Here is a 22,482-nt window from a genome sequence, read left to right as displayed (position 1 = left end):
TTTTTTAGTTATATGAAACAGAAATGGTTGAATCATGGTATGGAAAAATAGTTTAGTTTTATTTTCTTCTTAAGCCCCAGTCATAAATCAAGCATAAAAAATGAAAATGGTGCCTTTCCAAATATTATATATTTTTTTAACATTTCAAGTGTTTGCAAAAAATTTATGATCTTTTGAAAAATATTATTAAATATTTTATTTCACTTATTACTAGAAATGATTTTTTTTTTCTAAAACGCTTTGTTTCTTGTATAACATTCCCTGTATTTTCAGTTATTTTCGTCCTATGGTATCTAGTTAAACATTTTTATTCTGTTTTTTGAAAACACGTAAACTTCGAATACTAATATCTCTTGTTTTCTTTCTTTAACCCATCGTCTTTCTAAAGCAATACTTCTAACTGTGAGAGTACAGCCTTATTCAACGATGAAATATTACCTAAATTCCAAAATTTAGTTATTTTAGTTATAACTTCAGCCACTGCTTTATCAAACATCATTTTAGAAACATAATTTTTTGTTACAATAATTCTAGTCGGCAAAAAAAAATTTCATTCATATTTTATTTTAGAATTCTAATACATCTGTTTATATGAATACGATGTATAAGTCTTCTATAAATAGTAATTACTTTTTTTAAATTGAAGATTTGTAGAACTCATTAAGATTATTTAAATGTATTCCACGAACTTTATTTCAAGCCAATATTCAATTGTAAAAAAAAATCCTACAATCACTTGCTGAAAGGAACTTAACGGATTTGTGTTCAGTAAATGAAGTATTTTGTTATATAGTTCTACGTAATACATTTCAAAAGTAAATATATATCCAAATTAGAACATTATTCATTACCATTTTTGTATTTGAAGGTTGACGACTACTCCATGCACCGTATTGTAAGACTAAAAGCAATAGGTAGGAGATACAGATACAATTCCCGGATCCAAAAATAAAGAAAGAAATCAGGGCTGTTATTCACCTTGACTAGTGATTTTTATTTTAATATTAACTTTATTATTATTAAATGATTATATATAATATTATGGTAACAAAGGTTTTTTTTTTGTGGGTAATAAGTAAAAAAATTTAATTACAGTTTTGAAACAAAAATTAAATTTTTTTTCCGTGCAGTTTACTTATGATTTTTTCTTATTTGTACGAAGTAAAGAAAGTATCGCGAAAAATTTCGGTTTTCAGATTTCAACGGAAATATCCATTTTGACCATCTCTGAATCTAATTTTACTAATTTCGGCGTGACGTCTGTACATATGTGCGTGTGTTTCTCACATAACTGAAAAACGATTAGACGTAGAATGTTGAAATTTTGGATTTAGGACTGCTGTAACATCTAGTTGTGCACCTTCCTTTTTTATTGCAATCGACTTAACCAAAAACGTTCAAAAAAAGCCAAAACCCCCAAAAATGTAGATTTGAACTTTTTCGTAATTGCCGTCCTAATGGAGAGCTTTTCAACGATATATCATAAGTGTTACTTATTTTCATTGGTTCCAGAGTTATAGCCAAATAAATTTTATTAATGAAATATTTGGATCTTACAAGGGGAAGGTACGTCGGCTCGAATCTGACTTCATCTTCTTTTTTATAACTTTTTTTTTAATTTAAATATATTGATTTATTAATAATTATTAATCTCTGATTGTAAAAAAGGTTTTACGATAAATATTAATTCAATAATAACAATAAAAAAAATCAGAAGTAATGAAATAAAATTTTATGTACTTTTCATTTTAAAAAAATGTTTACATATAATTTAATAGGCGTACAAGGAAATCGTGTGGTGTCCACATCAAATTTTTTATTTCTCTGGTGATTTAGCAGTTCAGAGTATCAATTGTTATTATACAAATAATAATTTGCAAATATTTAAATATTATCATATTTTTTGTTGGGATGCTTTAATACTATTATGAATGCCTTGTGTTTATTTCCAGTTTTAATCACCTACAACTCTATCAGATTGATATTTTCTTGCTGAGGTTATTATATCGAATGAAAATAAAAAGCAGCCAATAACTGCAATATTTTTTGTCTGAAACATTCAAATTGAATGAGAACAATTAGAAAATTTAGTTAATTAAATTTCATATTTAATTTTTTTTGAAAATTTTCTTTCGCACGGACATAAATTCGAGTATATTGAAAAAAATCTGATGTGGATACCAAATGATTTCCTTGTACGCCTGTTAAATTATATATACACAGTTTTAAAAATACATAAAGTTTTATTTCATTAACAACTGATTTTTTATCTTTCTTTCTTTTGTTGCTATTATTGAATTATTATTTATTGTAATTTTTTTTTTTACAATCAGTGGTTATAATTAACAATAAGTCAATACATTTAAATTTAACAAAAAAGGCTGAAATGAAGTCTGATTCGAACAGATGTACCTTCCCTTGTAAGAGCCAAATATTTCATTAATTAAAATTTTATTTGGATATAACTCTGGAACCAACGAAAATAAGTATTACTTGTAATATACCATTGAAAATCTCTCAATTTGGGCTTATTACTGCAGTTAATAAAAAGTCCAAAATCCAAAATATTTTGGATTTTCAGCTTTTTGGTCACTTTTGGTCCAGTCGATAACAATCACAAGGGGAGGAACATAACTACATGTTACAACAGTTCTATATCCAAAATTTCAACATCCTACGGCTATTTTGTTTTTTTTTTAAATAGGAAAGAAAAATAGGAAATTTAAAAAAAAAATGGAAAGAATCCATTTTGTAACTGTTCAAAATGGATTCAGGGCTGGTTAAAATTTGAAAACAGAGATTTTTCGCGATCATAATATTTTTACTTCGTACAAGGAAGAAAAAACAGCCTATAGCTGGAATGTTTTTCGTCTAAAACATTCAAATTGAATGAGAACAATAAGAAAATATAGTTATTTAAATTTCATTTTTAATTTTTTTTTTTAAATTTGTTTTTGCACGCACATAAATTCGGGTTTTTGTTTAAAGAATATTAAAAAAATGGGTATATATTTTTTTGTTTTTTTAATAGAAAAATTTAATTGATATATTTTATTACATAGATAGACAGAAAAAAATACAGGAAGTAACATAAGACTAAACTCGATTTTTAATGCTATTACGAAGAGAATTATTCAATTTGAAACTGATTGTAAAGTTAAAACACCATTAGTATAAGTTATACATGTTTTGATGAAGGAGAAAAAAACTAATATAAAAAACAGAATTATGATATTGTGTGTGTGTGTGTGTGTGTGTGCGTGTGCGTGCGCGTGTAAACTTTATGCTATATTTTTTAAATAAAATAAATAATTTCTCTCATATTACTCCATAAGGTAATAAATATTTTTTCAAAATAATTTTGAAAGTAACAATTTATCGCTCATATATACCGCAATTAATGTATTTTAAAAACATACTAAAAAATTCTTAAATTTACATAAAATATCGTAAAATTATTATGCAAGAATGGTTTTTGTACAATAAAAAAATGTATATATAAATATATAAACAAAACGCTTTGAACTTTTCGCTCGTACTGGTCCAGCAGCTGGTGCTGGTTGTAACGTGTATAGGTTAAAATTTTACGTCCGGAACGACGAGCTACTAAAGACTACATGTCCTAGATATTTGGAATGCCACTCCCCCAATTTCCTTATCGCATCCTCCACAAGACTTTCAGCTGCTGTTGTTAGCCAAGCCCCTCCAAAACCTGAAATACTTCTTTTCCTATTTTAGTACGTTGTGACGCATTTTTTATAGTTTATTTATATTATTCATTTTAAACAAATAGATAATCACATTATTATAATAAGATTTAATTTATATAACATAAATTGTACTGCATCTGCTTACTATAAAAGAAAAAAAAAATACGTTCAATAATATATGTTACATTTTATTTACCAAATTTATAGAAAATAATAGAGGGAATATATTGCTCGAATAAAAAATAACCCGTAATTAATATTTATTTTGTAAATCAGAGGATCATGGGACTTTACGATCGGATAAAAAACCACTTAAAAAATTTGTATTCGTACAAGCGTGCGCGTGTGTATATGTATAGTCCTCTACTTATTTTAATAACTCAGGTACCATTTGACATGTAACTAGTTGCAGCATGACTTTTTTAATTTTTTACCTCCTTGTAATGTACAAGTAAGTATTGTAATCGCCAAAGATTTTGATTTTCAGATTTCAACGGAAATATAATTTTGATCATCCCATAAAAACCATTTGGACTAGTTTCGGCGTGACGTCTGTACGTACGTACGTACCTATGTATATCGCATAACTCAAAAACGATTAGCTGTATAATGTTGAAATTTTGGATTTGGGACTGCTGTAACATCTAATTCTGAATCTTTCCATTTGATTGCAATCGAATAGACCAAAAGTGTCCAAAAAGCCCAAATTCCAAAAAAAAAATTGGATTCTTCTTTTTTTACAATCGGAGATTAATAATTATTAATAATACAATATATTTCAATTTAAAAAAAAAAAAAGTTAAAAGAAAAGAGGAAACGAAGTTGGATTCGAACCGAAATGCCTACTCCTAGTAAGATTCAAGTATTTTATTAATTAAAATTTTATTTGGCTGTAGCTCTGGAACCAATGAAGAGAAGTACCACTCATGATATATCGTTGAAAAGCTCTCAATAAGGACTTCTTACTGCAGTTAAGGAAAAGTCCAAAATTCAAATTGTTTTGGATTTTGGGCTTTTTTGGTCACTATTGGTCCAGTCGATTGTAATCAAAAGGGGAAGTGCACAACTAGTTGTTACAACAGTCCTAAATCCTTAATTTCAACATACTACGGCTTATGCGCGATACATACGTACGAACGTCACGCCGAAACTAATCAAAATGTATCCAGGGATCAAAATGATTATTTCCCTTGAAATCTGAAAACTGAAATTTTTCGCGATAACAATACTTTCTTTACTTCGTACAAGGATGTATAAATGTAATATTTAGGTTTATTTCATATAGCAGAATAAAAATTTAAAGCTTAATGGATTTTTATACCTTTTAAAATTTTGTATATGAAAACTTTCAGAAAAAGTAATATGTTTCGAATTTTTAAAAAAAATCTGTTTGCAGCTCTTTCTTTGCCGTTCTCTTATTATAAAAAAATATGTACAATTTTTTATGAAAGAAAGCATTCATTTTTGTAAAATTTAAATACATTTATCGTGGGCGAATACTTATATTAACTTTGAACTTTTTTTCTCGCTGAATAATGTATTTTTCTTGTACTAAAAGAACTTTAAATGAGCGTAGTAATAGTATGGGATTATAAAACCAATGTCAATGTCCGATCACTGATGGTTTGAATAATGCAGGCCTATCTATCTATCTATCTATATATATATATATATAAAACCTCGTTGTTAGATTATAAAATAGTCTGGGTTGATGATAACTACACATAAAATTGCATCCTAACACAGAATGACATTACGTGAGCGTGGAATGTTAAGTTATAGCCTGAAGATGTAAAATCATAAGAATCGTGCAGAGTTAATCGCTGGAGTCGAGCTTTATAAATGGAACTAAAGAAAGAAAATAATAGAAGTTAGAATGATGATGGAAAACAAGATGAAGAAGAAAATGAAGTATAAGAAAAAAATTGCAGTGATCATACTTTAACTACGTTGCCTTGGTGGATGAACCAGGAAGCAATAAAACGATTTTTTTTTTCTGAATTAATCAATGTAATGTTACAAAGAATGGAATTCATTAATATTAACAATTAACCAACTATCTTTTAACTGTTAAATTAATAAGTAGTAAAATCTCACATTAAAAGTATCATGGCTGTTATTGGATTCCAATTAAAATATTGTTAATTCTCTACAATCAATTTTTTTTTAAATTGGCAACTAAGAGTTCAAACTTTCTACCGTTTGCAGATTTTAAAAACAATATTTCAGAATAATAAAAGTTGAAAATCATAATTTTTTATTTTATTAATTTGTTTTATATTTTACGCGATTTCAACAAAAGGAGAAGAATTTCAATTTGAGGCGAATGTATTCTTTTTATTTTTATATATGTTCAAACCTTATTCTTTTAGCAAATTAATTTTATTTCGTCGAATTCTTTATTTTATTAAGAAAATTCTTGTTATCATCCTGATAGTTTTAAGTAGAAAATTTTATAAAATAAAAAATAAATTATCTATAAAAATGATTGAAAACATTATTCTTTTTTTTAATTATATTTTTTTTTACTACTTAGAAAAAAAAATTATGAAAAATTGCTACACGTGTACGTTGTTTTGTCTTATATAATGGGAACTTACTGCAACATTTTATAAGCATTTAAAAACGCGTTTTTTGGTCGGGTGAAGAAGACTACGATAAATGCAGATTAATGTTGCTAGGACCAGTATTCCCACGTCGGGATGCGTTAAGTACCTCGGCGTGTGGTTGGAGAGGAGCCGAAACTACAACGTCCACCTTCAGCAGACCTTGGCACGTGCTGAGACAGTTGTTGATAATCTCGGTAAGCTTATGCATAACCACAGAGGTTTTCGTGCTTTTAGACGACGTATAATACTGACGGTGGCTTCTTCTATTGTATTTTATGACGTCCCTGCGTGGGTAGAGGTCCTTGAAAAGAAAAGGACTGTTGATAAAATATCATCGCTTCATAAACGTGCTGCGTTGAACATTGCGGCCGCATACTGCACGGTTTCGCGAAACGCTATTGAGATCATCACCGGGATTTCCCCGGTGCGGCTGCGAGCATTGATGCTCCGGCGGGTTTATCTTGGTATGACTAAGACCGAGGCTAATGAATTACTTCTGGCCGAGTGGCAGGAGGCCTGGAACACTTCACGTACGTCACGGTGTATGGACACGTAAATTAATTCCGGGAATAGATGTATGGTTGTACAGAGGACTGAGTGAGATAGGTTTCTATATAACGCAGCTCCTTTCTAGACATGGCGAGTTTGAAGCCTGCCTGCATCGATTTGGCAGAAAAACGTCTATTCTATGCAGGTACTGCGATCTTGAAGATACCGTTGAGCACACTATCTACCAATGCCAGCGGTGGGATGTGGTGTGACAAGTTGTCGGGTTAAGCTGGCTTTCTCCGGAAGAAACAGTTCCATACATGTTGATAGGAAGAGCGGAATAAGACAAGGTAGTACACCTAGCAACAAGTATCCTGAAAACTAAAGCGAGAGAAGCTAGAGAGAAGATAGAGCCTGATTGAGGACCCAGATCAGTAAGAGGAGAGTTCCATACAAAAGACCTGAGATTCAGGCGAAGAAAGTGACTTGAAGGTTAAGGACGAAGGACAGCCCCCTGTCCTTCGCCCCTTAACCTTCTTAACCATCTTCGTCCCTTAACATTATTTTTCAGTAAATACTACTGAAAAATAATGTTTTGAAGCTTATTATTATTATTACTTTTTTTTTAATGATCATTTCCAGCTAAAATAATTATTACTATAAAAATAATCTACAAACGAGTACCTTCGATTTAGAAACGCTTAAATTAATAGAGAAAAATCACGAAAGAATAGTTTATTAATAAATAAATAAATATGTTGAGAGAAATAGAATATTTATTGGATGGTAGTTAAAAGTAAGAATTATTTTATCTTTATTTTCCCATGAAAATAAGATAATTCTGTTAATAGGGTTGTCATAAAATATTTTTCTTAAAGTTTTTCTTGGGGTTTTGAAAATGAAAATATAGGAGTGAAATTAAATTTTCTAGTTTTCATTCTATTTCAGTTGTTTTAATTGTATTATACATTTTTAGCTTAATATTACACTGAACATAATTTAAACAAATAATTAAACCTCCATAATGTTTAAGAAATTCCACTTTCAATTCTTGTATGTAATACATTTTAATAAAACAACTACTTTTATTCCAAATAAAGAAGTAATCATTTCGTTGTCAACTTATAACTAATTAACTAGAAAAAAAAATTCATCTTTTTTTGTTAAAATGTCAGTTGATTTGAAATAAATGAAGTTCTAAACAACTTCTGAATAGGCTTGTTCTAATTAGTGAAAACATGAAGCGTACATTCTCGTTACGACGATAATAATTATAATAATAATAAACAAAACAAGTTAATATAATTCAATTACCACATTTATTTACCGCGTAGTTTTAATGAATACTTTTTTTTAATTACATTACAATCTAATTATTGATTTTAAAATTAATGATTAAATTTTATATTTATTTTTTGGACATCAATCATGTTTTTTGGTCGTATTCTGATTCTGTTCTATCCTAATTTTTAACTTTGATGTATTTATTTCTTCCTACATCCTAAGATATTTTTTCTAGATTTCGTCGTTATTTGTCTTTTATAAAGTATATATCTTAAAAAAATTTTTTATTATCATTCTTTTTTCTTTGGTTTTATATACACCCATCCCACAGCCGGACCAGCAATTAAGCATAACTCAGCTCTGGGAGTTATCGTCACCAACTCAACCTTTTTTTTTTTGAAGAGGTGGGGAATCCATTTTACACACGCCGAAGCAGTGTCGGGGTCGCAAACAGGTCCCGCTAAGTTTTAGTTTAGGAAGAGCGTATGTATACCTGCGCAATACCGAATAAACCTCCACCCCTGGCTATCCACCCTCCCTGGCATAGCTAATAACGCATTCTGTCAGGAAGGACAAGATCGCCCACACACACACTCATACGTCATATCATACTACAAGTACAGATCATAAGTTGAAAATACAATACAGATTCTTACATGAGGTCATTAAATAATCGGAACAAAACACAATACAAACATCAAATGATACAATTTATACATGATACATGTACAAATACAGCTAATATAGGTCATAATACATACACCAAACAATGTAAACTTTTTTCTTTTTTTTTACATAATACTGAAAACTATTCACCGTATTATCATTCAGAATAGAATACATACATGTTACATAATACCTAAAACTGAACATCATATACTATAATAGAAGATAAAAATGTACAAAGTATGTCACACCGGAAGTGGTGCAACCCACAGAAGCTGTACACAGCTGTTACTCGTTTCACAGGTACAGTACATATCTAGAGTACCAGCCCCCCAGGCCGCCATCCAACACCTGTGCGAAGTGCTCGCTGCTTCATCGCGCCAAGGCCACCCCCACACGCCCGGGGGACCTCCTAGACGCTTGGCCGAGGGCCTGTCCGCCCATGTGTCCTCCGACGCCTAGCTCTTATGCGGGTCTCCTCCCAAGTATTTAGGTCCCTCAAGATTGTCCTGGTGTAGGCAGCAACAGCCTTCCAGTTCATCACCGAGTGCAGTAATATCTCTTGCACTTCTTCCGGTGTGAACATATCCTCTTTTTGTAAAACATCTAATAGATCTTTTCTCTCACAATCGTATCTTCTACACTTAAAAAACACATGGTAGGCGGTTTCCTCTACGTGACAGACAGGGCATCCATGGAATGGTCCAGGCAGAACCTAAACAGGTTGGACCTGAATCGTCCATTGCTATTAGGAACTGCGTTAAGTAATAATCTATGGAGCCGTAGCATCTGCCGCTTCATTGCTTGACATCACCAAGCATCTGATGTGTCCACCGTCCTTTCTCGCACCCATCTCCGCTGCCATATATTGTTTATTTCGACCATTATGTTCGTCAACTGAAACTAACTAAGAACCACCCGGGTCTTGGTCGTAACAGTTGCCTGCCTCTAACCGGGTCCTCCAGCCGTGTCTCGGTCTCAACAGCTCGAGAGCGATGGAGTCCTCATGTCTCATCATCGTCGCCCATCTCGGCAATACCGGACAAACGATGACTTCAGAGGAGACTGTTCATCACTCCTACGCTAACTCGTCGACCCTGCCTTTATGCTGTAGTATCGTTGTTATATATTTTTATACAGCCCTGAATTTGTCGATTCCAGATAGGATGTTTGGTACAATCGTATCTACATTAATGGGTCCAGTTATTTATTCGCAGATACCTCTTTCAACCACCCACCGTCGACGCCTGAACACAACATGTTCAGGAGAGCCACAGTCCCCGCAATATAGGCACTTGGAATTGAGATCCTTCCTCCTCCCGAAAAGATATCACCCCGTGTCCCGTTAAAAACTGGGTTAGCCAGAAATTTAGTTGGCCAAATTTGCGGTCAAGCCATGGTGCAACCTGTTTGATTAAGCGGTGAGTCCAACGCCCCGTTGTTGATTGATCCCGCCTCCTCTGCCACTCTCGTATCATTTATTATCATATTTTTATAATATTTTATATTTTAATATTTTTATTATCATATTATATGATAACCCACCAATCTCCGCAACAGGATGTTAGTGTCTCGGCCATTCATCCGGAGGTCCGGGGATTAAATCATGGTCAGGCACGTGGGATTTTTCACACGCTGTAAAGTTCCATTTCCATATCCCACGCTCAAGCTTCAAGTTTATGTAGTAATATCATCAAGACAAAGAAGAGATTGATAGAAAATATAATGGGATATCTCAATATATAGTTTACCAATATAATTTATCTTTTTAAGGTTCTGCCACATTTTCTTTCTTTTCATCCATTCGTCCTAAAATGTTTTCATTTGGATATTTATCAGCTAAATCTTACTTTCAATATCTTCCAGTGGTTTCAAATTTTGTAGGCCTTTGTATTTTCTCTATTACATATCTAAGCTGGACAAGCATGTGAATTATCTGGCCCTGAATCTATTTAAAAATGGTGAGGAAATAAGACGATTGAGTAGTCTAAATGTACTGGATTTCGTTGATATTTGAAGGCATGGATAATCATTTGAGTGCATGACACGTGGCATGATACAGTTTATTATGTTAAAAATGGTTTAAACTTTAAGAATCTATACTGGAATTTGAAATGTGTTGAAGGTGGTAGTTGACTTGAATCGGCGGTCTGATTCTCTACTGAGAATTCGGCGTGTTTTTTGTTTTGTGAATCTATTGTTTTTATTTGCCTGTATCAGACTTTAATATTTGTGACTTTATTTGAATGAATAATGATTGGTTTTTTTATTACTTATCTGACTTTATTATTTTTATGTTTTTTCTTATTAATTAATTTCTTCTCTTGTATCATGAGAAGTGATTCATATTATACATGAGTTCGGGTATCTTTGGATGGTTTCCTGCAGTGGCGGCTCGTAGCTAAAATTAGTGGGGATGTTGCTCCAGAAATTTTTTTCTGGGCCTTTATCGAGACCATGGTTAAAGTTTTCTGTAAAATCAAAGAATCAAAAAAAAGAAATCAAATACAATACTGGAAGCAGGATAATAATCTAATTATACACTTTACCAAATTCAACAATATGGTATTCAGTTTAACCGAATAAATTATAAAATGTTAATACAGATAATATGTTTTAGTATTATTAAATAATAACTTAAAATGTCCGCTTAAAAACACTGTAGTCCAAAGTTGCTTAATTTAAATTTCTATGGATCCAGAAACAAATACATAATTAGTTTTTATTAATTACCTTATCTTTCGCCCTTCCAATGTGTTTGTAGACAGATCTGGCAATCAAGGAGCCTTTACTTTACTTTCCGCCATCTTCTGATCCCTACTGAAAAAACAACTAAACCACTTTCATATTACTTCCACCGGCTAAACTAGAAAAGGGAACGAGCAAGGAACGTTCCTTACATACACAGAGTAAAGAAAAACTACCTCCCACCAGCACGCCAAGGTCGGTATTCTCCATTGCAGTCTCGCGTGCAGCTTTCTACGTGCGCATGGCACAACACCCAAACACCACGACGCTAGAACTGTGAAGCGCACAGTTCCATACAAAGATTTTTGTAACTTTTTCATAAACTGGGGGATGGCTACTGATATTAAGCTAAGAATTATATGTTATACAAGTATAAAGAAAGATTTATAGAAAAAAGGATTTATATAAAATTTTAGCGATAATCTGAAGTGAAAATAGGTAGTACTGCAGTTCCACAGTGCGTATACACGAGCCACCTGTGTATACAGGTGTATCCTGACACATCCTGTGTATGTGTCTCCTGACACATTACTCTTAGCCAAAAATTTACTTATGGTCACAATCATTTTGGCGACCGATTATAAAAATAAATTGTTAAAAAAAATTTCTATAATATAAATAAGCTTTTTCATTCTTTGTAGAAATTATTGTAAAAACCTAACTGCTTTAATTATTTATTACAATTACTTAATATAATTTAAATAAAAATTTACTTAATTTTTTCATTGTAATTGAAAAAAGTTGTGTCAGTTTGAACTAATCTATTATTAAATTTATATACACCCACTTGTACTTATGAAAAGTATTTTAATTATTTTTGAATTGTATCACTTATAATTTATTATTTCCGTCAAAATATCTATTGTTTTTAAAATTTGATGTTACACAAATAATCATGATTTTCGTAACTTATAGTAAGTTACAACCAAAAAAGAAAATACTAAATGTCTTCATTTCATTTAACCCAATGTTACGTGCAGTAAATGTATTTTTTTTCTGAAAATATTAATAAAATATACTATGAAACGAATCTATATCAAAATATGACATTTTACATTCTATGTACGACTACAAATTCTTTTCAATTTTCACTAACACTTTCTCATTTCTGCTTTCTAATGTTATATTGTGATATAATATTTTTTACGTTATACTTTTTTTTTACATATTATAACAAATATCCTTAATGTAATTACGAATTTATTCACTTCCATTTCAGTGATTTTTACATATAGTTTCAAATAAGGTAAATTTTCTTATATTTCTTTTCCTTCTCTATTGTATGCTCAGATGATCATACCTTAAAGCAAGATCTGAGAATAACCTTTTTTTTTAAATTCAATTAAAAATAAAGAGTATAAGATTTCTTCCAAATAAATATCTTTAAATTTCATTTCATTTTAATGATTATGACTTAACTATTAAAGACAAAATTATTTTTTTATGCTAGAAAAAACTATGCTTAGATGTTTGTTATATAGTGTTATTTTCACAAGTTTTCAGTACTAAATTAGTATGTTATCTTCAATCGCACAGTAAGTTCGTTTTCCATGTTGTAAAGGTATGTAAAAACATTACCCAGAACGGTCGTCTATAAAGTAGCTACTGAATTGTACTATAGTCAAAATGTAGAAAACTATATATATATAATATATATATATATATATATATATATATATATATATATATATATATATATATATATATAGAAAAAGAAGATTTTTTATAATATTTATTTGAAAAGAAGTAATCCAAATTTTTATACCAAAAAGCAATTCTGCGGCTGAATTTCACGTGCAAATTTGTGAAGTTTGTGGTTAGAATTATGAGTGAGCTGAAGTAAGACGGTGGCGCCGTTCATTTCGAGAAGGGCAAACTAACGTTCACGGTGAAGAATATATAACATTTTCAGTAAATATTATACAATATTTTCAAAGAATATATTACTTTTAAAACCAATAAAATTGGTTTTAAAGCATTAAAACCAATAATTACTGTGAAAAATGATTTTTTTCGTATCCTCAGTGATTGAGTTAACGAGTTATTGAACGAAGGGAGTTTTTAAAGTAAAATCCGTTTTGAAATAAAAACAATCCCTTTCGGCACGCAGGAAGGCGGAGGTAGATTTCACCGGTGCTATGTAGGGGATAAAAAAGATTTTCACCTTAAACTTAAGAAAAATTTCAAATTTAATCAATACGACAATGGTTGCATGTGAAAAAAGTTTCACATGTTTAGCATATGATAAGCCCCATCAACTTACAATTCCAGCAGTATTTTGGTCATCCCTTGCAGTAAGGGTTGGCCATATCAAAAATTGTTTCAGATAAAATTGTTAGGTAACGTCTAGAGAACTAACGACCACTTTAAACCGAATTGATACTGTGCCTATTAAAGGAGGTATAATTTTTTGTCTTCGAAACCCCATTTTTTCCACTCCCTGGGCCAATGGTTGGTGATATCAAAAACTTTACTTAGATACGTTTTAGGCAATTATCAAAAAAATAGTAGGAACTTTAAACGAGTTCGATATTATACTTAATAAGAAAGTTATAGTGATATTTTTATTTTTATTTATATTTTTTGCTCATCCTTGCCGTAAGGGTTGGTCATCTCAAAATATTTTTCAGACAATGGCTGTAGGTAATGTTTTGAGGACTAAAGACTACTTTAAACCTATTCGATACTGTGCCTATTAAGGGAGGTATGATTTTTTTTGTCTTCGGAACCTCATTTTTTCCACCCCCTGGGCCAATGGTTGGTGATCAAGCCCTTATCCAAAGAATAGTAAAAACTGTAAAGAAATTCAATATTTTACCTAATAAGTAAGTTATAGCGATATTTTGTTTTTTCGCAAAGGCCCTCCCATTTCCACCCCTATGGTTCGATTTTTCCCATTAACGAACTCGACCAAGATTTTATATATATATTTTATGTATCAATTTGAAAGTGATTGGAGCAAAATTACGGCAGTTATCGTGTCCACAAGAAAGTGAAATATATATATATATATATATATATATGTATATATAAACTTCTGAACTGACGGTGGTTTTGGGGTCTGGGAGATATGAAACGCAAAGATATGTCGACATTTTTTGGAAGTCGAATCATGGTACCCATTACTATAGGTAGTTTTCTTATGAAATCTACCTAAAAGAAATATGAAAAAATGTTCATATTACTTACCCAAAAAACTGCATTTATTTAATTATTTTCTCATAACTGCCTTCAACTTCAACACGTTTTTCATATCGTTTCACTAGCTGCTTCATTCCTTCTTCAAGGAAATCCCACCACCACTGACTTAAACCACGCAGTTACGCTATTTTTCAACTTGTTTTCATTGTCAAATCTTTGAAATTCAATTCACTGTTTAAGGTAATGAAAATAAAATTATCGCTGGGAGTTAAGTCAGGGCTGTATGGTTGGGGATTTTCCAACAAAATCTTCCAATCGCCTCCCTCTTTGATTTTCCGTGTGCGGCTGGGCATCGTCATGAAAAATAAATTCCCGCGGGATGTCATCCACGTTGTTGTTTTTTTATAAATATTCTAAGAATTTTTAACTTTTCGCAATACATATCGGCATTTCCAGTAGTTTCGCAATCACTAAATTTGACAAGTAAAATATCCTTTTTTCCCAAAAAAGTAGCATTTTTTTATCGAAGTTCTTTTTTTGAACTTGTTAGAAGTAAAAGTGAAGATATGCTACCATCTAATCCACTGGTGTTTTATCTCGATGATTTAATAAGAAATCCGTGACAGTGCGATCAAACAATTCGTCACCTTCATTTTCGTAATGACTCAAAATTTCATGCGCCGAAGACTTTTTAACTTGTATTTGCCGGTTAAGTCTTTGGCTTCTCATCCGGCAAAACATTTTTTTATATTCCAATTTTTCAATCAAAATTTCACAAATCAAAGATGGTAAAATATCAGGAGATATCAAAAGGAATTGCGACCCGTTGAAGTACCGGTTTTCTCGATTTATTTCAGTCAAATCGTTCCTCACCACCAACGGCCGGCCGCTTCGTTATTCATCATGAAATTTTGTTCGCCCTTCTCGAAATGAACGACGCCACCGTCTTACTTCAGCTCACCCATAATATTTTCTTCTTAAACTTCTCCAAATTTAAAGCAGAATTGTTTTTTTACCATCAGAAAACGGATTACGTTTCCTTCTTCACATTCAGCTGGATCACGAATTGTACCCCTAATTATCTATGGAGGAATTTAAACAACTAAAAATAAAACGACTAAATTATTGTTGCTAACAACTAACTATTGATTAAAATAACAGCTATGCAAGCACCATATGTTTACAAGCGGAAAATACAAAATGGATATTACTTTAAAAACATGCCTCGTAATTATTGTAAGCGCACCTATATAATCAGTCCAACTTTATTTAGTTGAAAAGCGTAGTTCTATTGTACGGTAAATTTCCTTGTTAATACTACAAATACGTTTCATTTAAAGAGTAAAATCAAGATGTGTCAAAAAGAACGTGTCTTTCCAAATCAGCTGATTTGGAAGTCGAGAGTTCCAGCGTTCAAGTCCTAGTAAAGGCATTAAAGAACCGGTGTTCTTTAGTGGTTGGGTTTCAGTTAACCACACATCTCAGAAATGGTCGAACTGAGACTGTACAAGACTACACTTCATTTACACTCATACATATCATCCTCATTCATTCTCTGAAGTAATACTTGAATGGTAATTCCCGAAAGCTAAACAGGAAAAAAGAAAGAATGAAAATCAGGATTTGTGATTATATAGAACTCAACAACAAATGGTGGTTGAACCAAGAGGTATAATAACATTTAACTTATAGGATTTTAATTTATCATTGAACTAGTTGTGGGGGGGGGGACCATGGGAGACACCATGGATCGGCACCCTAAACATGGAATCGCTTTCAGTTATACTTGAAACGGATTTATTTTGTCTTGAATGCATTTTCTCCGTGAGAAGAGAATTTTTTTTACTATTTCTTCATTTTCCTTATTCTTGATTATTTTTACCACATTTCGTTTGTATGGGAATGGATGAAACTCTGCAAAGTCTTACCATGCTGATAATGTTAGAACCTGTAGAAATTGTTCAGCTATCTATAGATCTGTCCTGAACCCTATTTCTTGTTCGGTGGCTAAACAATAAGTCAAATCATATTTGCTGAAATATTATTAAAACCCGGTAGTTATTTTTAGACATTTATAGTTTACAGATACTAATCTTTCACGAAACGATGTTCAGTGGGAAATGCAACCACGTTGTCCATTAATCTTTACCTAAATGTTTTTAATAATAACTTAAAATACAGTATAATTTGTACTTGAATATAAGGTAAATATTTCATGTTTTTATATATATTTTTTTTATAGGATGTGCGAAGATGTTGGCTGAAGCCGGCGGCTGGATAGCGACAGGAGTAGGCGCGCCGGTGGTAGCAGTCGTACTATGTTGGGCAATTCTGGTTCTACACTGCGATCGCAGTCGTTGGAGACCTTCAGATCCCCTTTTGGTAGCACTTCTCGGTGAATCGGCCCTACATCAAGTGGCAGCATGTACGCATACCGTACTAGCACTTTTAAGACCGGAAGGTGAAATATGGTGTTCCGGTTTAGCTTGGTTACTGCACGCAGTACGTACAATGCAGGCTGGTACTTTAACATCTCTTGCACTCGGTAGATTTTTAAGACACCGCCCTCTGTTACTTTATCATATAGCTTGTTTGACAGTACTTAGTTCTTGTGTCGGTGTCGCTGCTGTACTTGCTCGCTCTCAAGCATGCGAATCGGAAAGCGACCGACGTTATGTCGTTTTCTGGTTGGGATTACACGGTGTATTATTATTAACTTCAATATTAGCCCTAGTATCTAGTTGTTGTCGCGGTGTAGAAATTGAAAATACCATACACAGCACCGGAAATCAACGCCGTCAGTTGCTCAACTCCTCATCCGATTTGTCTTCAGCATTATCGGATATTTCTATGATTTCAACGATGAGATCAAGAAGCGGTCGAGGTATATCGCATAGTGTAAGCGATTGTAGTGCCAGAACCAGAAACTGTCTAGTAGAAGAACTTTTACGGATATCTCCCGTATCGTCTGGAAATTCTCCACCCATAACGTATTTAAATAGTGCTCCTGATACGTCAAGACTGCATTATAGCAGCTCGTTTTTGAGTCGAGATGAAGCAGATTACGGATTACCAGAGCCGTGTTACGTATCTACAACAAATTCCGCCTCATCAACCAACAGTCGCGCACCTTGTTTAAGTCGACGCTCTCAGCAACAACTTCCACTTTCTACTCTTCTATCTGTGTTAACTCTTTGTTACGTCATCAATCACGTACCTGTTTTGGTGAGTAAACCATAAAGCCTTTTTTTTCTTTTGAATTAATGCTTATTTTAAATCTAACTTTACACTTTAATAAATGGTCAGAATTTTTCATTTTATTGAAAATGCATTTTCTGATTTTCTCACACAGTTGTAGGCTGCGATGTAAGACCTACCTGTTGTACAAGTTTGCACAAAGACTTTTGTTAAGAACTTTCACGTGACGATAATAATGAACCTCCTATGCTGTGTAACCGTGTAAAGATATTATTTACAAAATTCTAGATTATACTATGTTTTAGAGTAGTGCTTTAAAGTACATATTTGTTAGAAAGTGTTGATGTAAATGAATAATTATCTGCATAACTATTTCTAAATGATAAAATAAACCTGCCGGGTTAGTATAGTAGTGAACGCGTTTTCCCAAATCAGCTGATTTGGAAGTCGAGAGTTCCAGCGTTCAAGTTCTAGTAAAACCAGTTATTTTTACACGGATTTGAATACTAGATCGTGGATACCGGTGTTCTTTGGTGGTTGGGTTTCAATTAACCATACGTCTCAGGAATGGTCGAACTGAGAATGTACAAGACTACACTTCATTTACACTCATACTCATTCATCCTCTGAAGTATTATCTAAACGGTAGTTACCGGAGGCTAAATGGAAAAAGAAAAAAGAAAAGAAAATGATAAAATAATTGTATCGTTTATTTATTTATTTTTTATTTTTTTATAAAAATTTGTTTTAAAATATATTCACGTTGCGAAAGGATTTTTGAAAGATTATATCCAAAATTTCTACGTGGAAACGTATGACTACTTTATTGTTATACGAAATAAGTGGTTGATAAGTTTTAAATTGGTTTAATAGTAATATACCGTTTTACATGATGATGGGTTCCATCAAATTTCGTGTTAAATGCCACTCGGGTAATATGATATACAAATATAATAAATACATATTTAGGTATGTACCATATTAGTGAGAAAAATAATTTTTAAACTAACAAACGCACTTTACATTTAATATTGAACTTATAAAATTATTTAGTGTTAAACTTCAATTTTTATGGCTATTAAAAATAAAAAAATTTAGTCAAAAAATATTACATTAAGTGTTAAGTTTTGAGCTATAAAGTTAGTTGTTATATAATGTGTAATATAAAGTAGATGTTCGCCAACAACATTAAACGTTAATAATTAAATCTTTGATTCATTATCGCCACATTTGATAAATTAATAATGTTATATGATATTAAATTACGTTAAGAAATTTTGATAATTTATTACATTTTATAATAAATTAATGTTATTTTGCTTTTTCTTTACTATTACGCTAAATTTCTCGCGCAATTTCTTCACTTACAACTGACTACTATTTATATTTGTTAAAACATTATGTGTATTTGTATTTGCATTATCTGGAACAAGTTTAAAGCAAATGTAGTACATTTTTAATTCCTTGTACAAAGTAAAGGAAGTATTGTAATCGCGAAAAATATCAGATTTCAACGGAAATATTTTGACCATCCCTAAATACATTTTGACTAATTTCGGCGTGACGTTTGTATGTACGTATGTATCTCGCATAACTTAAAAAATTCCTTTCGGCATGCCTGAAGGCGGAGGTAGATTTCACCGGTGCTAAGTAGGAGGTAAAAAAGATTTCCTCCTTAAAATTAAGAAAAACTTCAAATTTACTTAATACGACAATGGTTACGTATGAAAAAATGTTTCACGTATTTAGCATACGACAAACCCCATCTTCTTACAATTCCAGCACCATTTTTGTCATCCCTTGCCGTTAGGGTTGGTCATAAAAAATTTGTCACAGATAAAAGTTTTAGGTAATATTTAGAGGGCTAACGACCACTTTAAATCGATTCGATACTGTGCTTATTAAGGGAGGTATGATTTTTTTTGTCTTCGAAAACCCATTTTCCCCCCTGGGCCAATTGTTAGTGATATCAAAAGACTTTACTGAGATTAGTTTTAGGCCCTTACCCAAGGAATAGTACGAACTTTATAACAAAATTGAATATTTTACTTAATAAGAAAGTTAATAAGATATTTGGTTTTCTCAAAAAAGCCCTTCCATTTCCATCACCATGGTCCAATTTTGGCTGTTAACAAACCCCAACCGAGATTTTGGGATGAGTTATTTTTAAGGAAAATTTGAAAGTGACTGACACAAAATTACGGCAGTTATCGTGTCCGCAAGAAAGTAAAAAACAAAAAAAAAAATGATACGTATAAACTTTTGAGATGACGGTGGTTTTGGGATCTGGGGGATGTGAAATGCGAAGATATGTTGAAATTTTCCGGAAGTCGAATCATGGTACCCTTTACAATAGGTTGCTTTCTTATGAAATCTACCTAAAACGATTAGCTATAGAATGTTGAAATTTTGGATTAGGACTGTTATAACATCTAGCTGTGCACCTCCGCTTTAATTGCAATCACTAAACCAAAAGTTTCCAAACAAGCCCAAAATCCCCAAAAAATTGTTTTTTTTTTTACTTTTTCTTAACTGCCGTAATAAGCCTCATTGAGAGCTTTTCAACGGTATATCATAAGTGGTACTAATTTTCATTGGTTCCAAAGTTATAGCCAAATAAAATTTTAATTAATGAAATATTTGGATTTTTCAAGGGGAAAGCACATCGGTTCTAATCCGACTTCATTTCCTTTTTTCACCTATTTGTTTAATTTAAATATTTTGATTTATTAATAATTATTAATCTCTGATTGAAAAAAATATGAAAAAAATCATAAGTTATTAGTGAAATAACTTCAAAAATTTTTCATAAGGTTAATATTAATAAATCAATATATTTAAATTAAAAAAAAACGTTAAAAAAATACATTTATATGAAATCAGATTCGAGCCGATGTGTCCATGATTACGGAACCGATACGTTTTTCACTTAACCACGATTACTTCTAAGACGTGAAACAAAATTAATATATAAACTAAAAACTAAAATACTCATACGAACATAACCAAAAAAAGTGATGCAATGTGGTATCCACCACCATGCAATTTTGTAACTGTCCACTTTATTAAAGAATTTGAGGATTGTATCTCATTGTTGAATGAAATAAGTTTAAATGAAGTGCAGCAAAAATGTGTATATGTAATTTAATTGGCGTACAAGGAAGCATGTAGTGTTTACATTAGATTTTTTCAAACTCGTATGTAATTTTTGTAGTCTGTACTTTCTTTATTTTTTCAAAATTTCTTTCAGAAGTGGCTTAAATTAGTAGAACTTGAATATTTAACAGTTCTCATAGAAATGTAAAACTTTTCTAGATCATTAACAATTATTTTGCCTTTTAATATATGATCTTGAGACCAAATCATCGATTATGATGATCTTCAAACGTGTTGTTTTACTGTTAAATTACTGTATTACTGGAAGACTGTCTCTTTGTTGTCAGTTTGTACTGCATGTAACTTCAGTTTAAAGTCGTTACGTGTACTGCCGCCAAATGTAAAAGTATCACCCACCGGGCTGGTCTAGCGATTAACTCGTCATGGTAAATCCACTGATTACGAAGTCGACAGTTCTAAAATTCAAATCCTAGTAAAAACAGTTACTTTTATACGGATTTGAATACTAGATCGTGGATATCGGTGTTCTTTGGTAGTTTGGTTTTAATTAACCATACATCTCAGGAATGGTCGACCGGTGACTGTACAAGTCACTTCATGCATGTCACCTTCATTCATCCTCTGAAGTAGTCAGACTCCGAAGTAGTTTAAACCACCTTACGGTGGTTTCGGAGTCTAAACAGTAAAAAAGAGAGAGAAGTGTAAAAGTATCAGTCCGTTCTAATTATTGATAATAGTGATCCAGTGCCTAAAGAAATCATACAAAACGAGGTAAGTCCTGATTGGATAACCACAAAAGTGTGAGTTTCTTTGCAGATTTTTTCCTGTTAATAGCAAACCTGGAGACAAAATTCTTCATCAGTAGGTAAACGTGGGTTATGAACTTTTCATCGTTCTATTATTCGTCATAAAAGAAAAAAGCTTGTTTTTCTCTATAATTATTTCTTTATGTAATTAATTATTTAATGAAAAACATTGAGTATTATATTTTATTAAATTTTTTTTCAAAACGTTATTAAACGCAAGTTATAAAGCTTCAGGCTAATTGAAAACGATCCAGTGATTACTGTAGTCAACATTTATGTTCTACTTTATTGAAAAAAGAGCAGCACATCGTATTTATAAAAGAAAAAAACTGTGATGAATTCAACACCAAATAAAATAATCCTTTATTGATATATTTCTGTTAAATCTGCATTTACTATTCAGCGATCAATAATTTTCAATTTTATGCTTGAAATTTATTTCATTTAACCATTTTTATTTCGTTTTCATTCATTGTATCTTTTATTATTTTTTTTATTTTTATATTTTGAAATGTATATATAAAATGTATGAAAGCTATTTATAATTCAGTTTAATGTCAGTTTTACGTTCAACTCTTTTATACTTGTATTCAATATGTTTTAGTGAGCTTTCTCTTATCAGTCACAACATAATAACAACTGAACAATATAATTTTGAACTTTAGGAAATAGATTTTTTATCGTTATTTTTTTTATTATTTCCATAACAAAATA

At 31.6% G+C, this 22,482-nt stretch overlaps 1 protein-coding gene across 1 annotated transcript in view; it reads left to right on the top strand.

Moving 5' to 3' along the window:
• Positions 1 to 22,482, top strand: part of LOC142322025 (uncharacterized) — a 349,309-nt gene that overhangs the window by 97,658 nt on the left and 229,169 nt on the right. The window contains exon 2 of the mRNA XM_075360626.1: positions 16,890 to 17,872. Coding sequence (XP_075216741.1) covers positions 16,901 to 17,872 — 972 coding nt within the window. The 5' untranslated portion in view covers positions 16,890 to 16,900. The remainder of the gene's footprint in view (positions 1 to 16,889; positions 17,873 to 22,482) is intronic.

This window comes from Lycorma delicatula, chromosome 1 (genome assembly GCF_047948215.1).
Source record: "Lycorma delicatula isolate Av1 chromosome 1, ASM4794821v1, whole genome shotgun sequence".
Classification (NCBI taxonomy): domain Eukaryota; kingdom Metazoa; phylum Arthropoda; class Insecta; order Hemiptera; family Fulgoridae; genus Lycorma; species Lycorma delicatula.
Note: the sequence above shows the minus strand (reverse complement) of the source record. Positions and strands in the feature narration are given on the sequence as shown.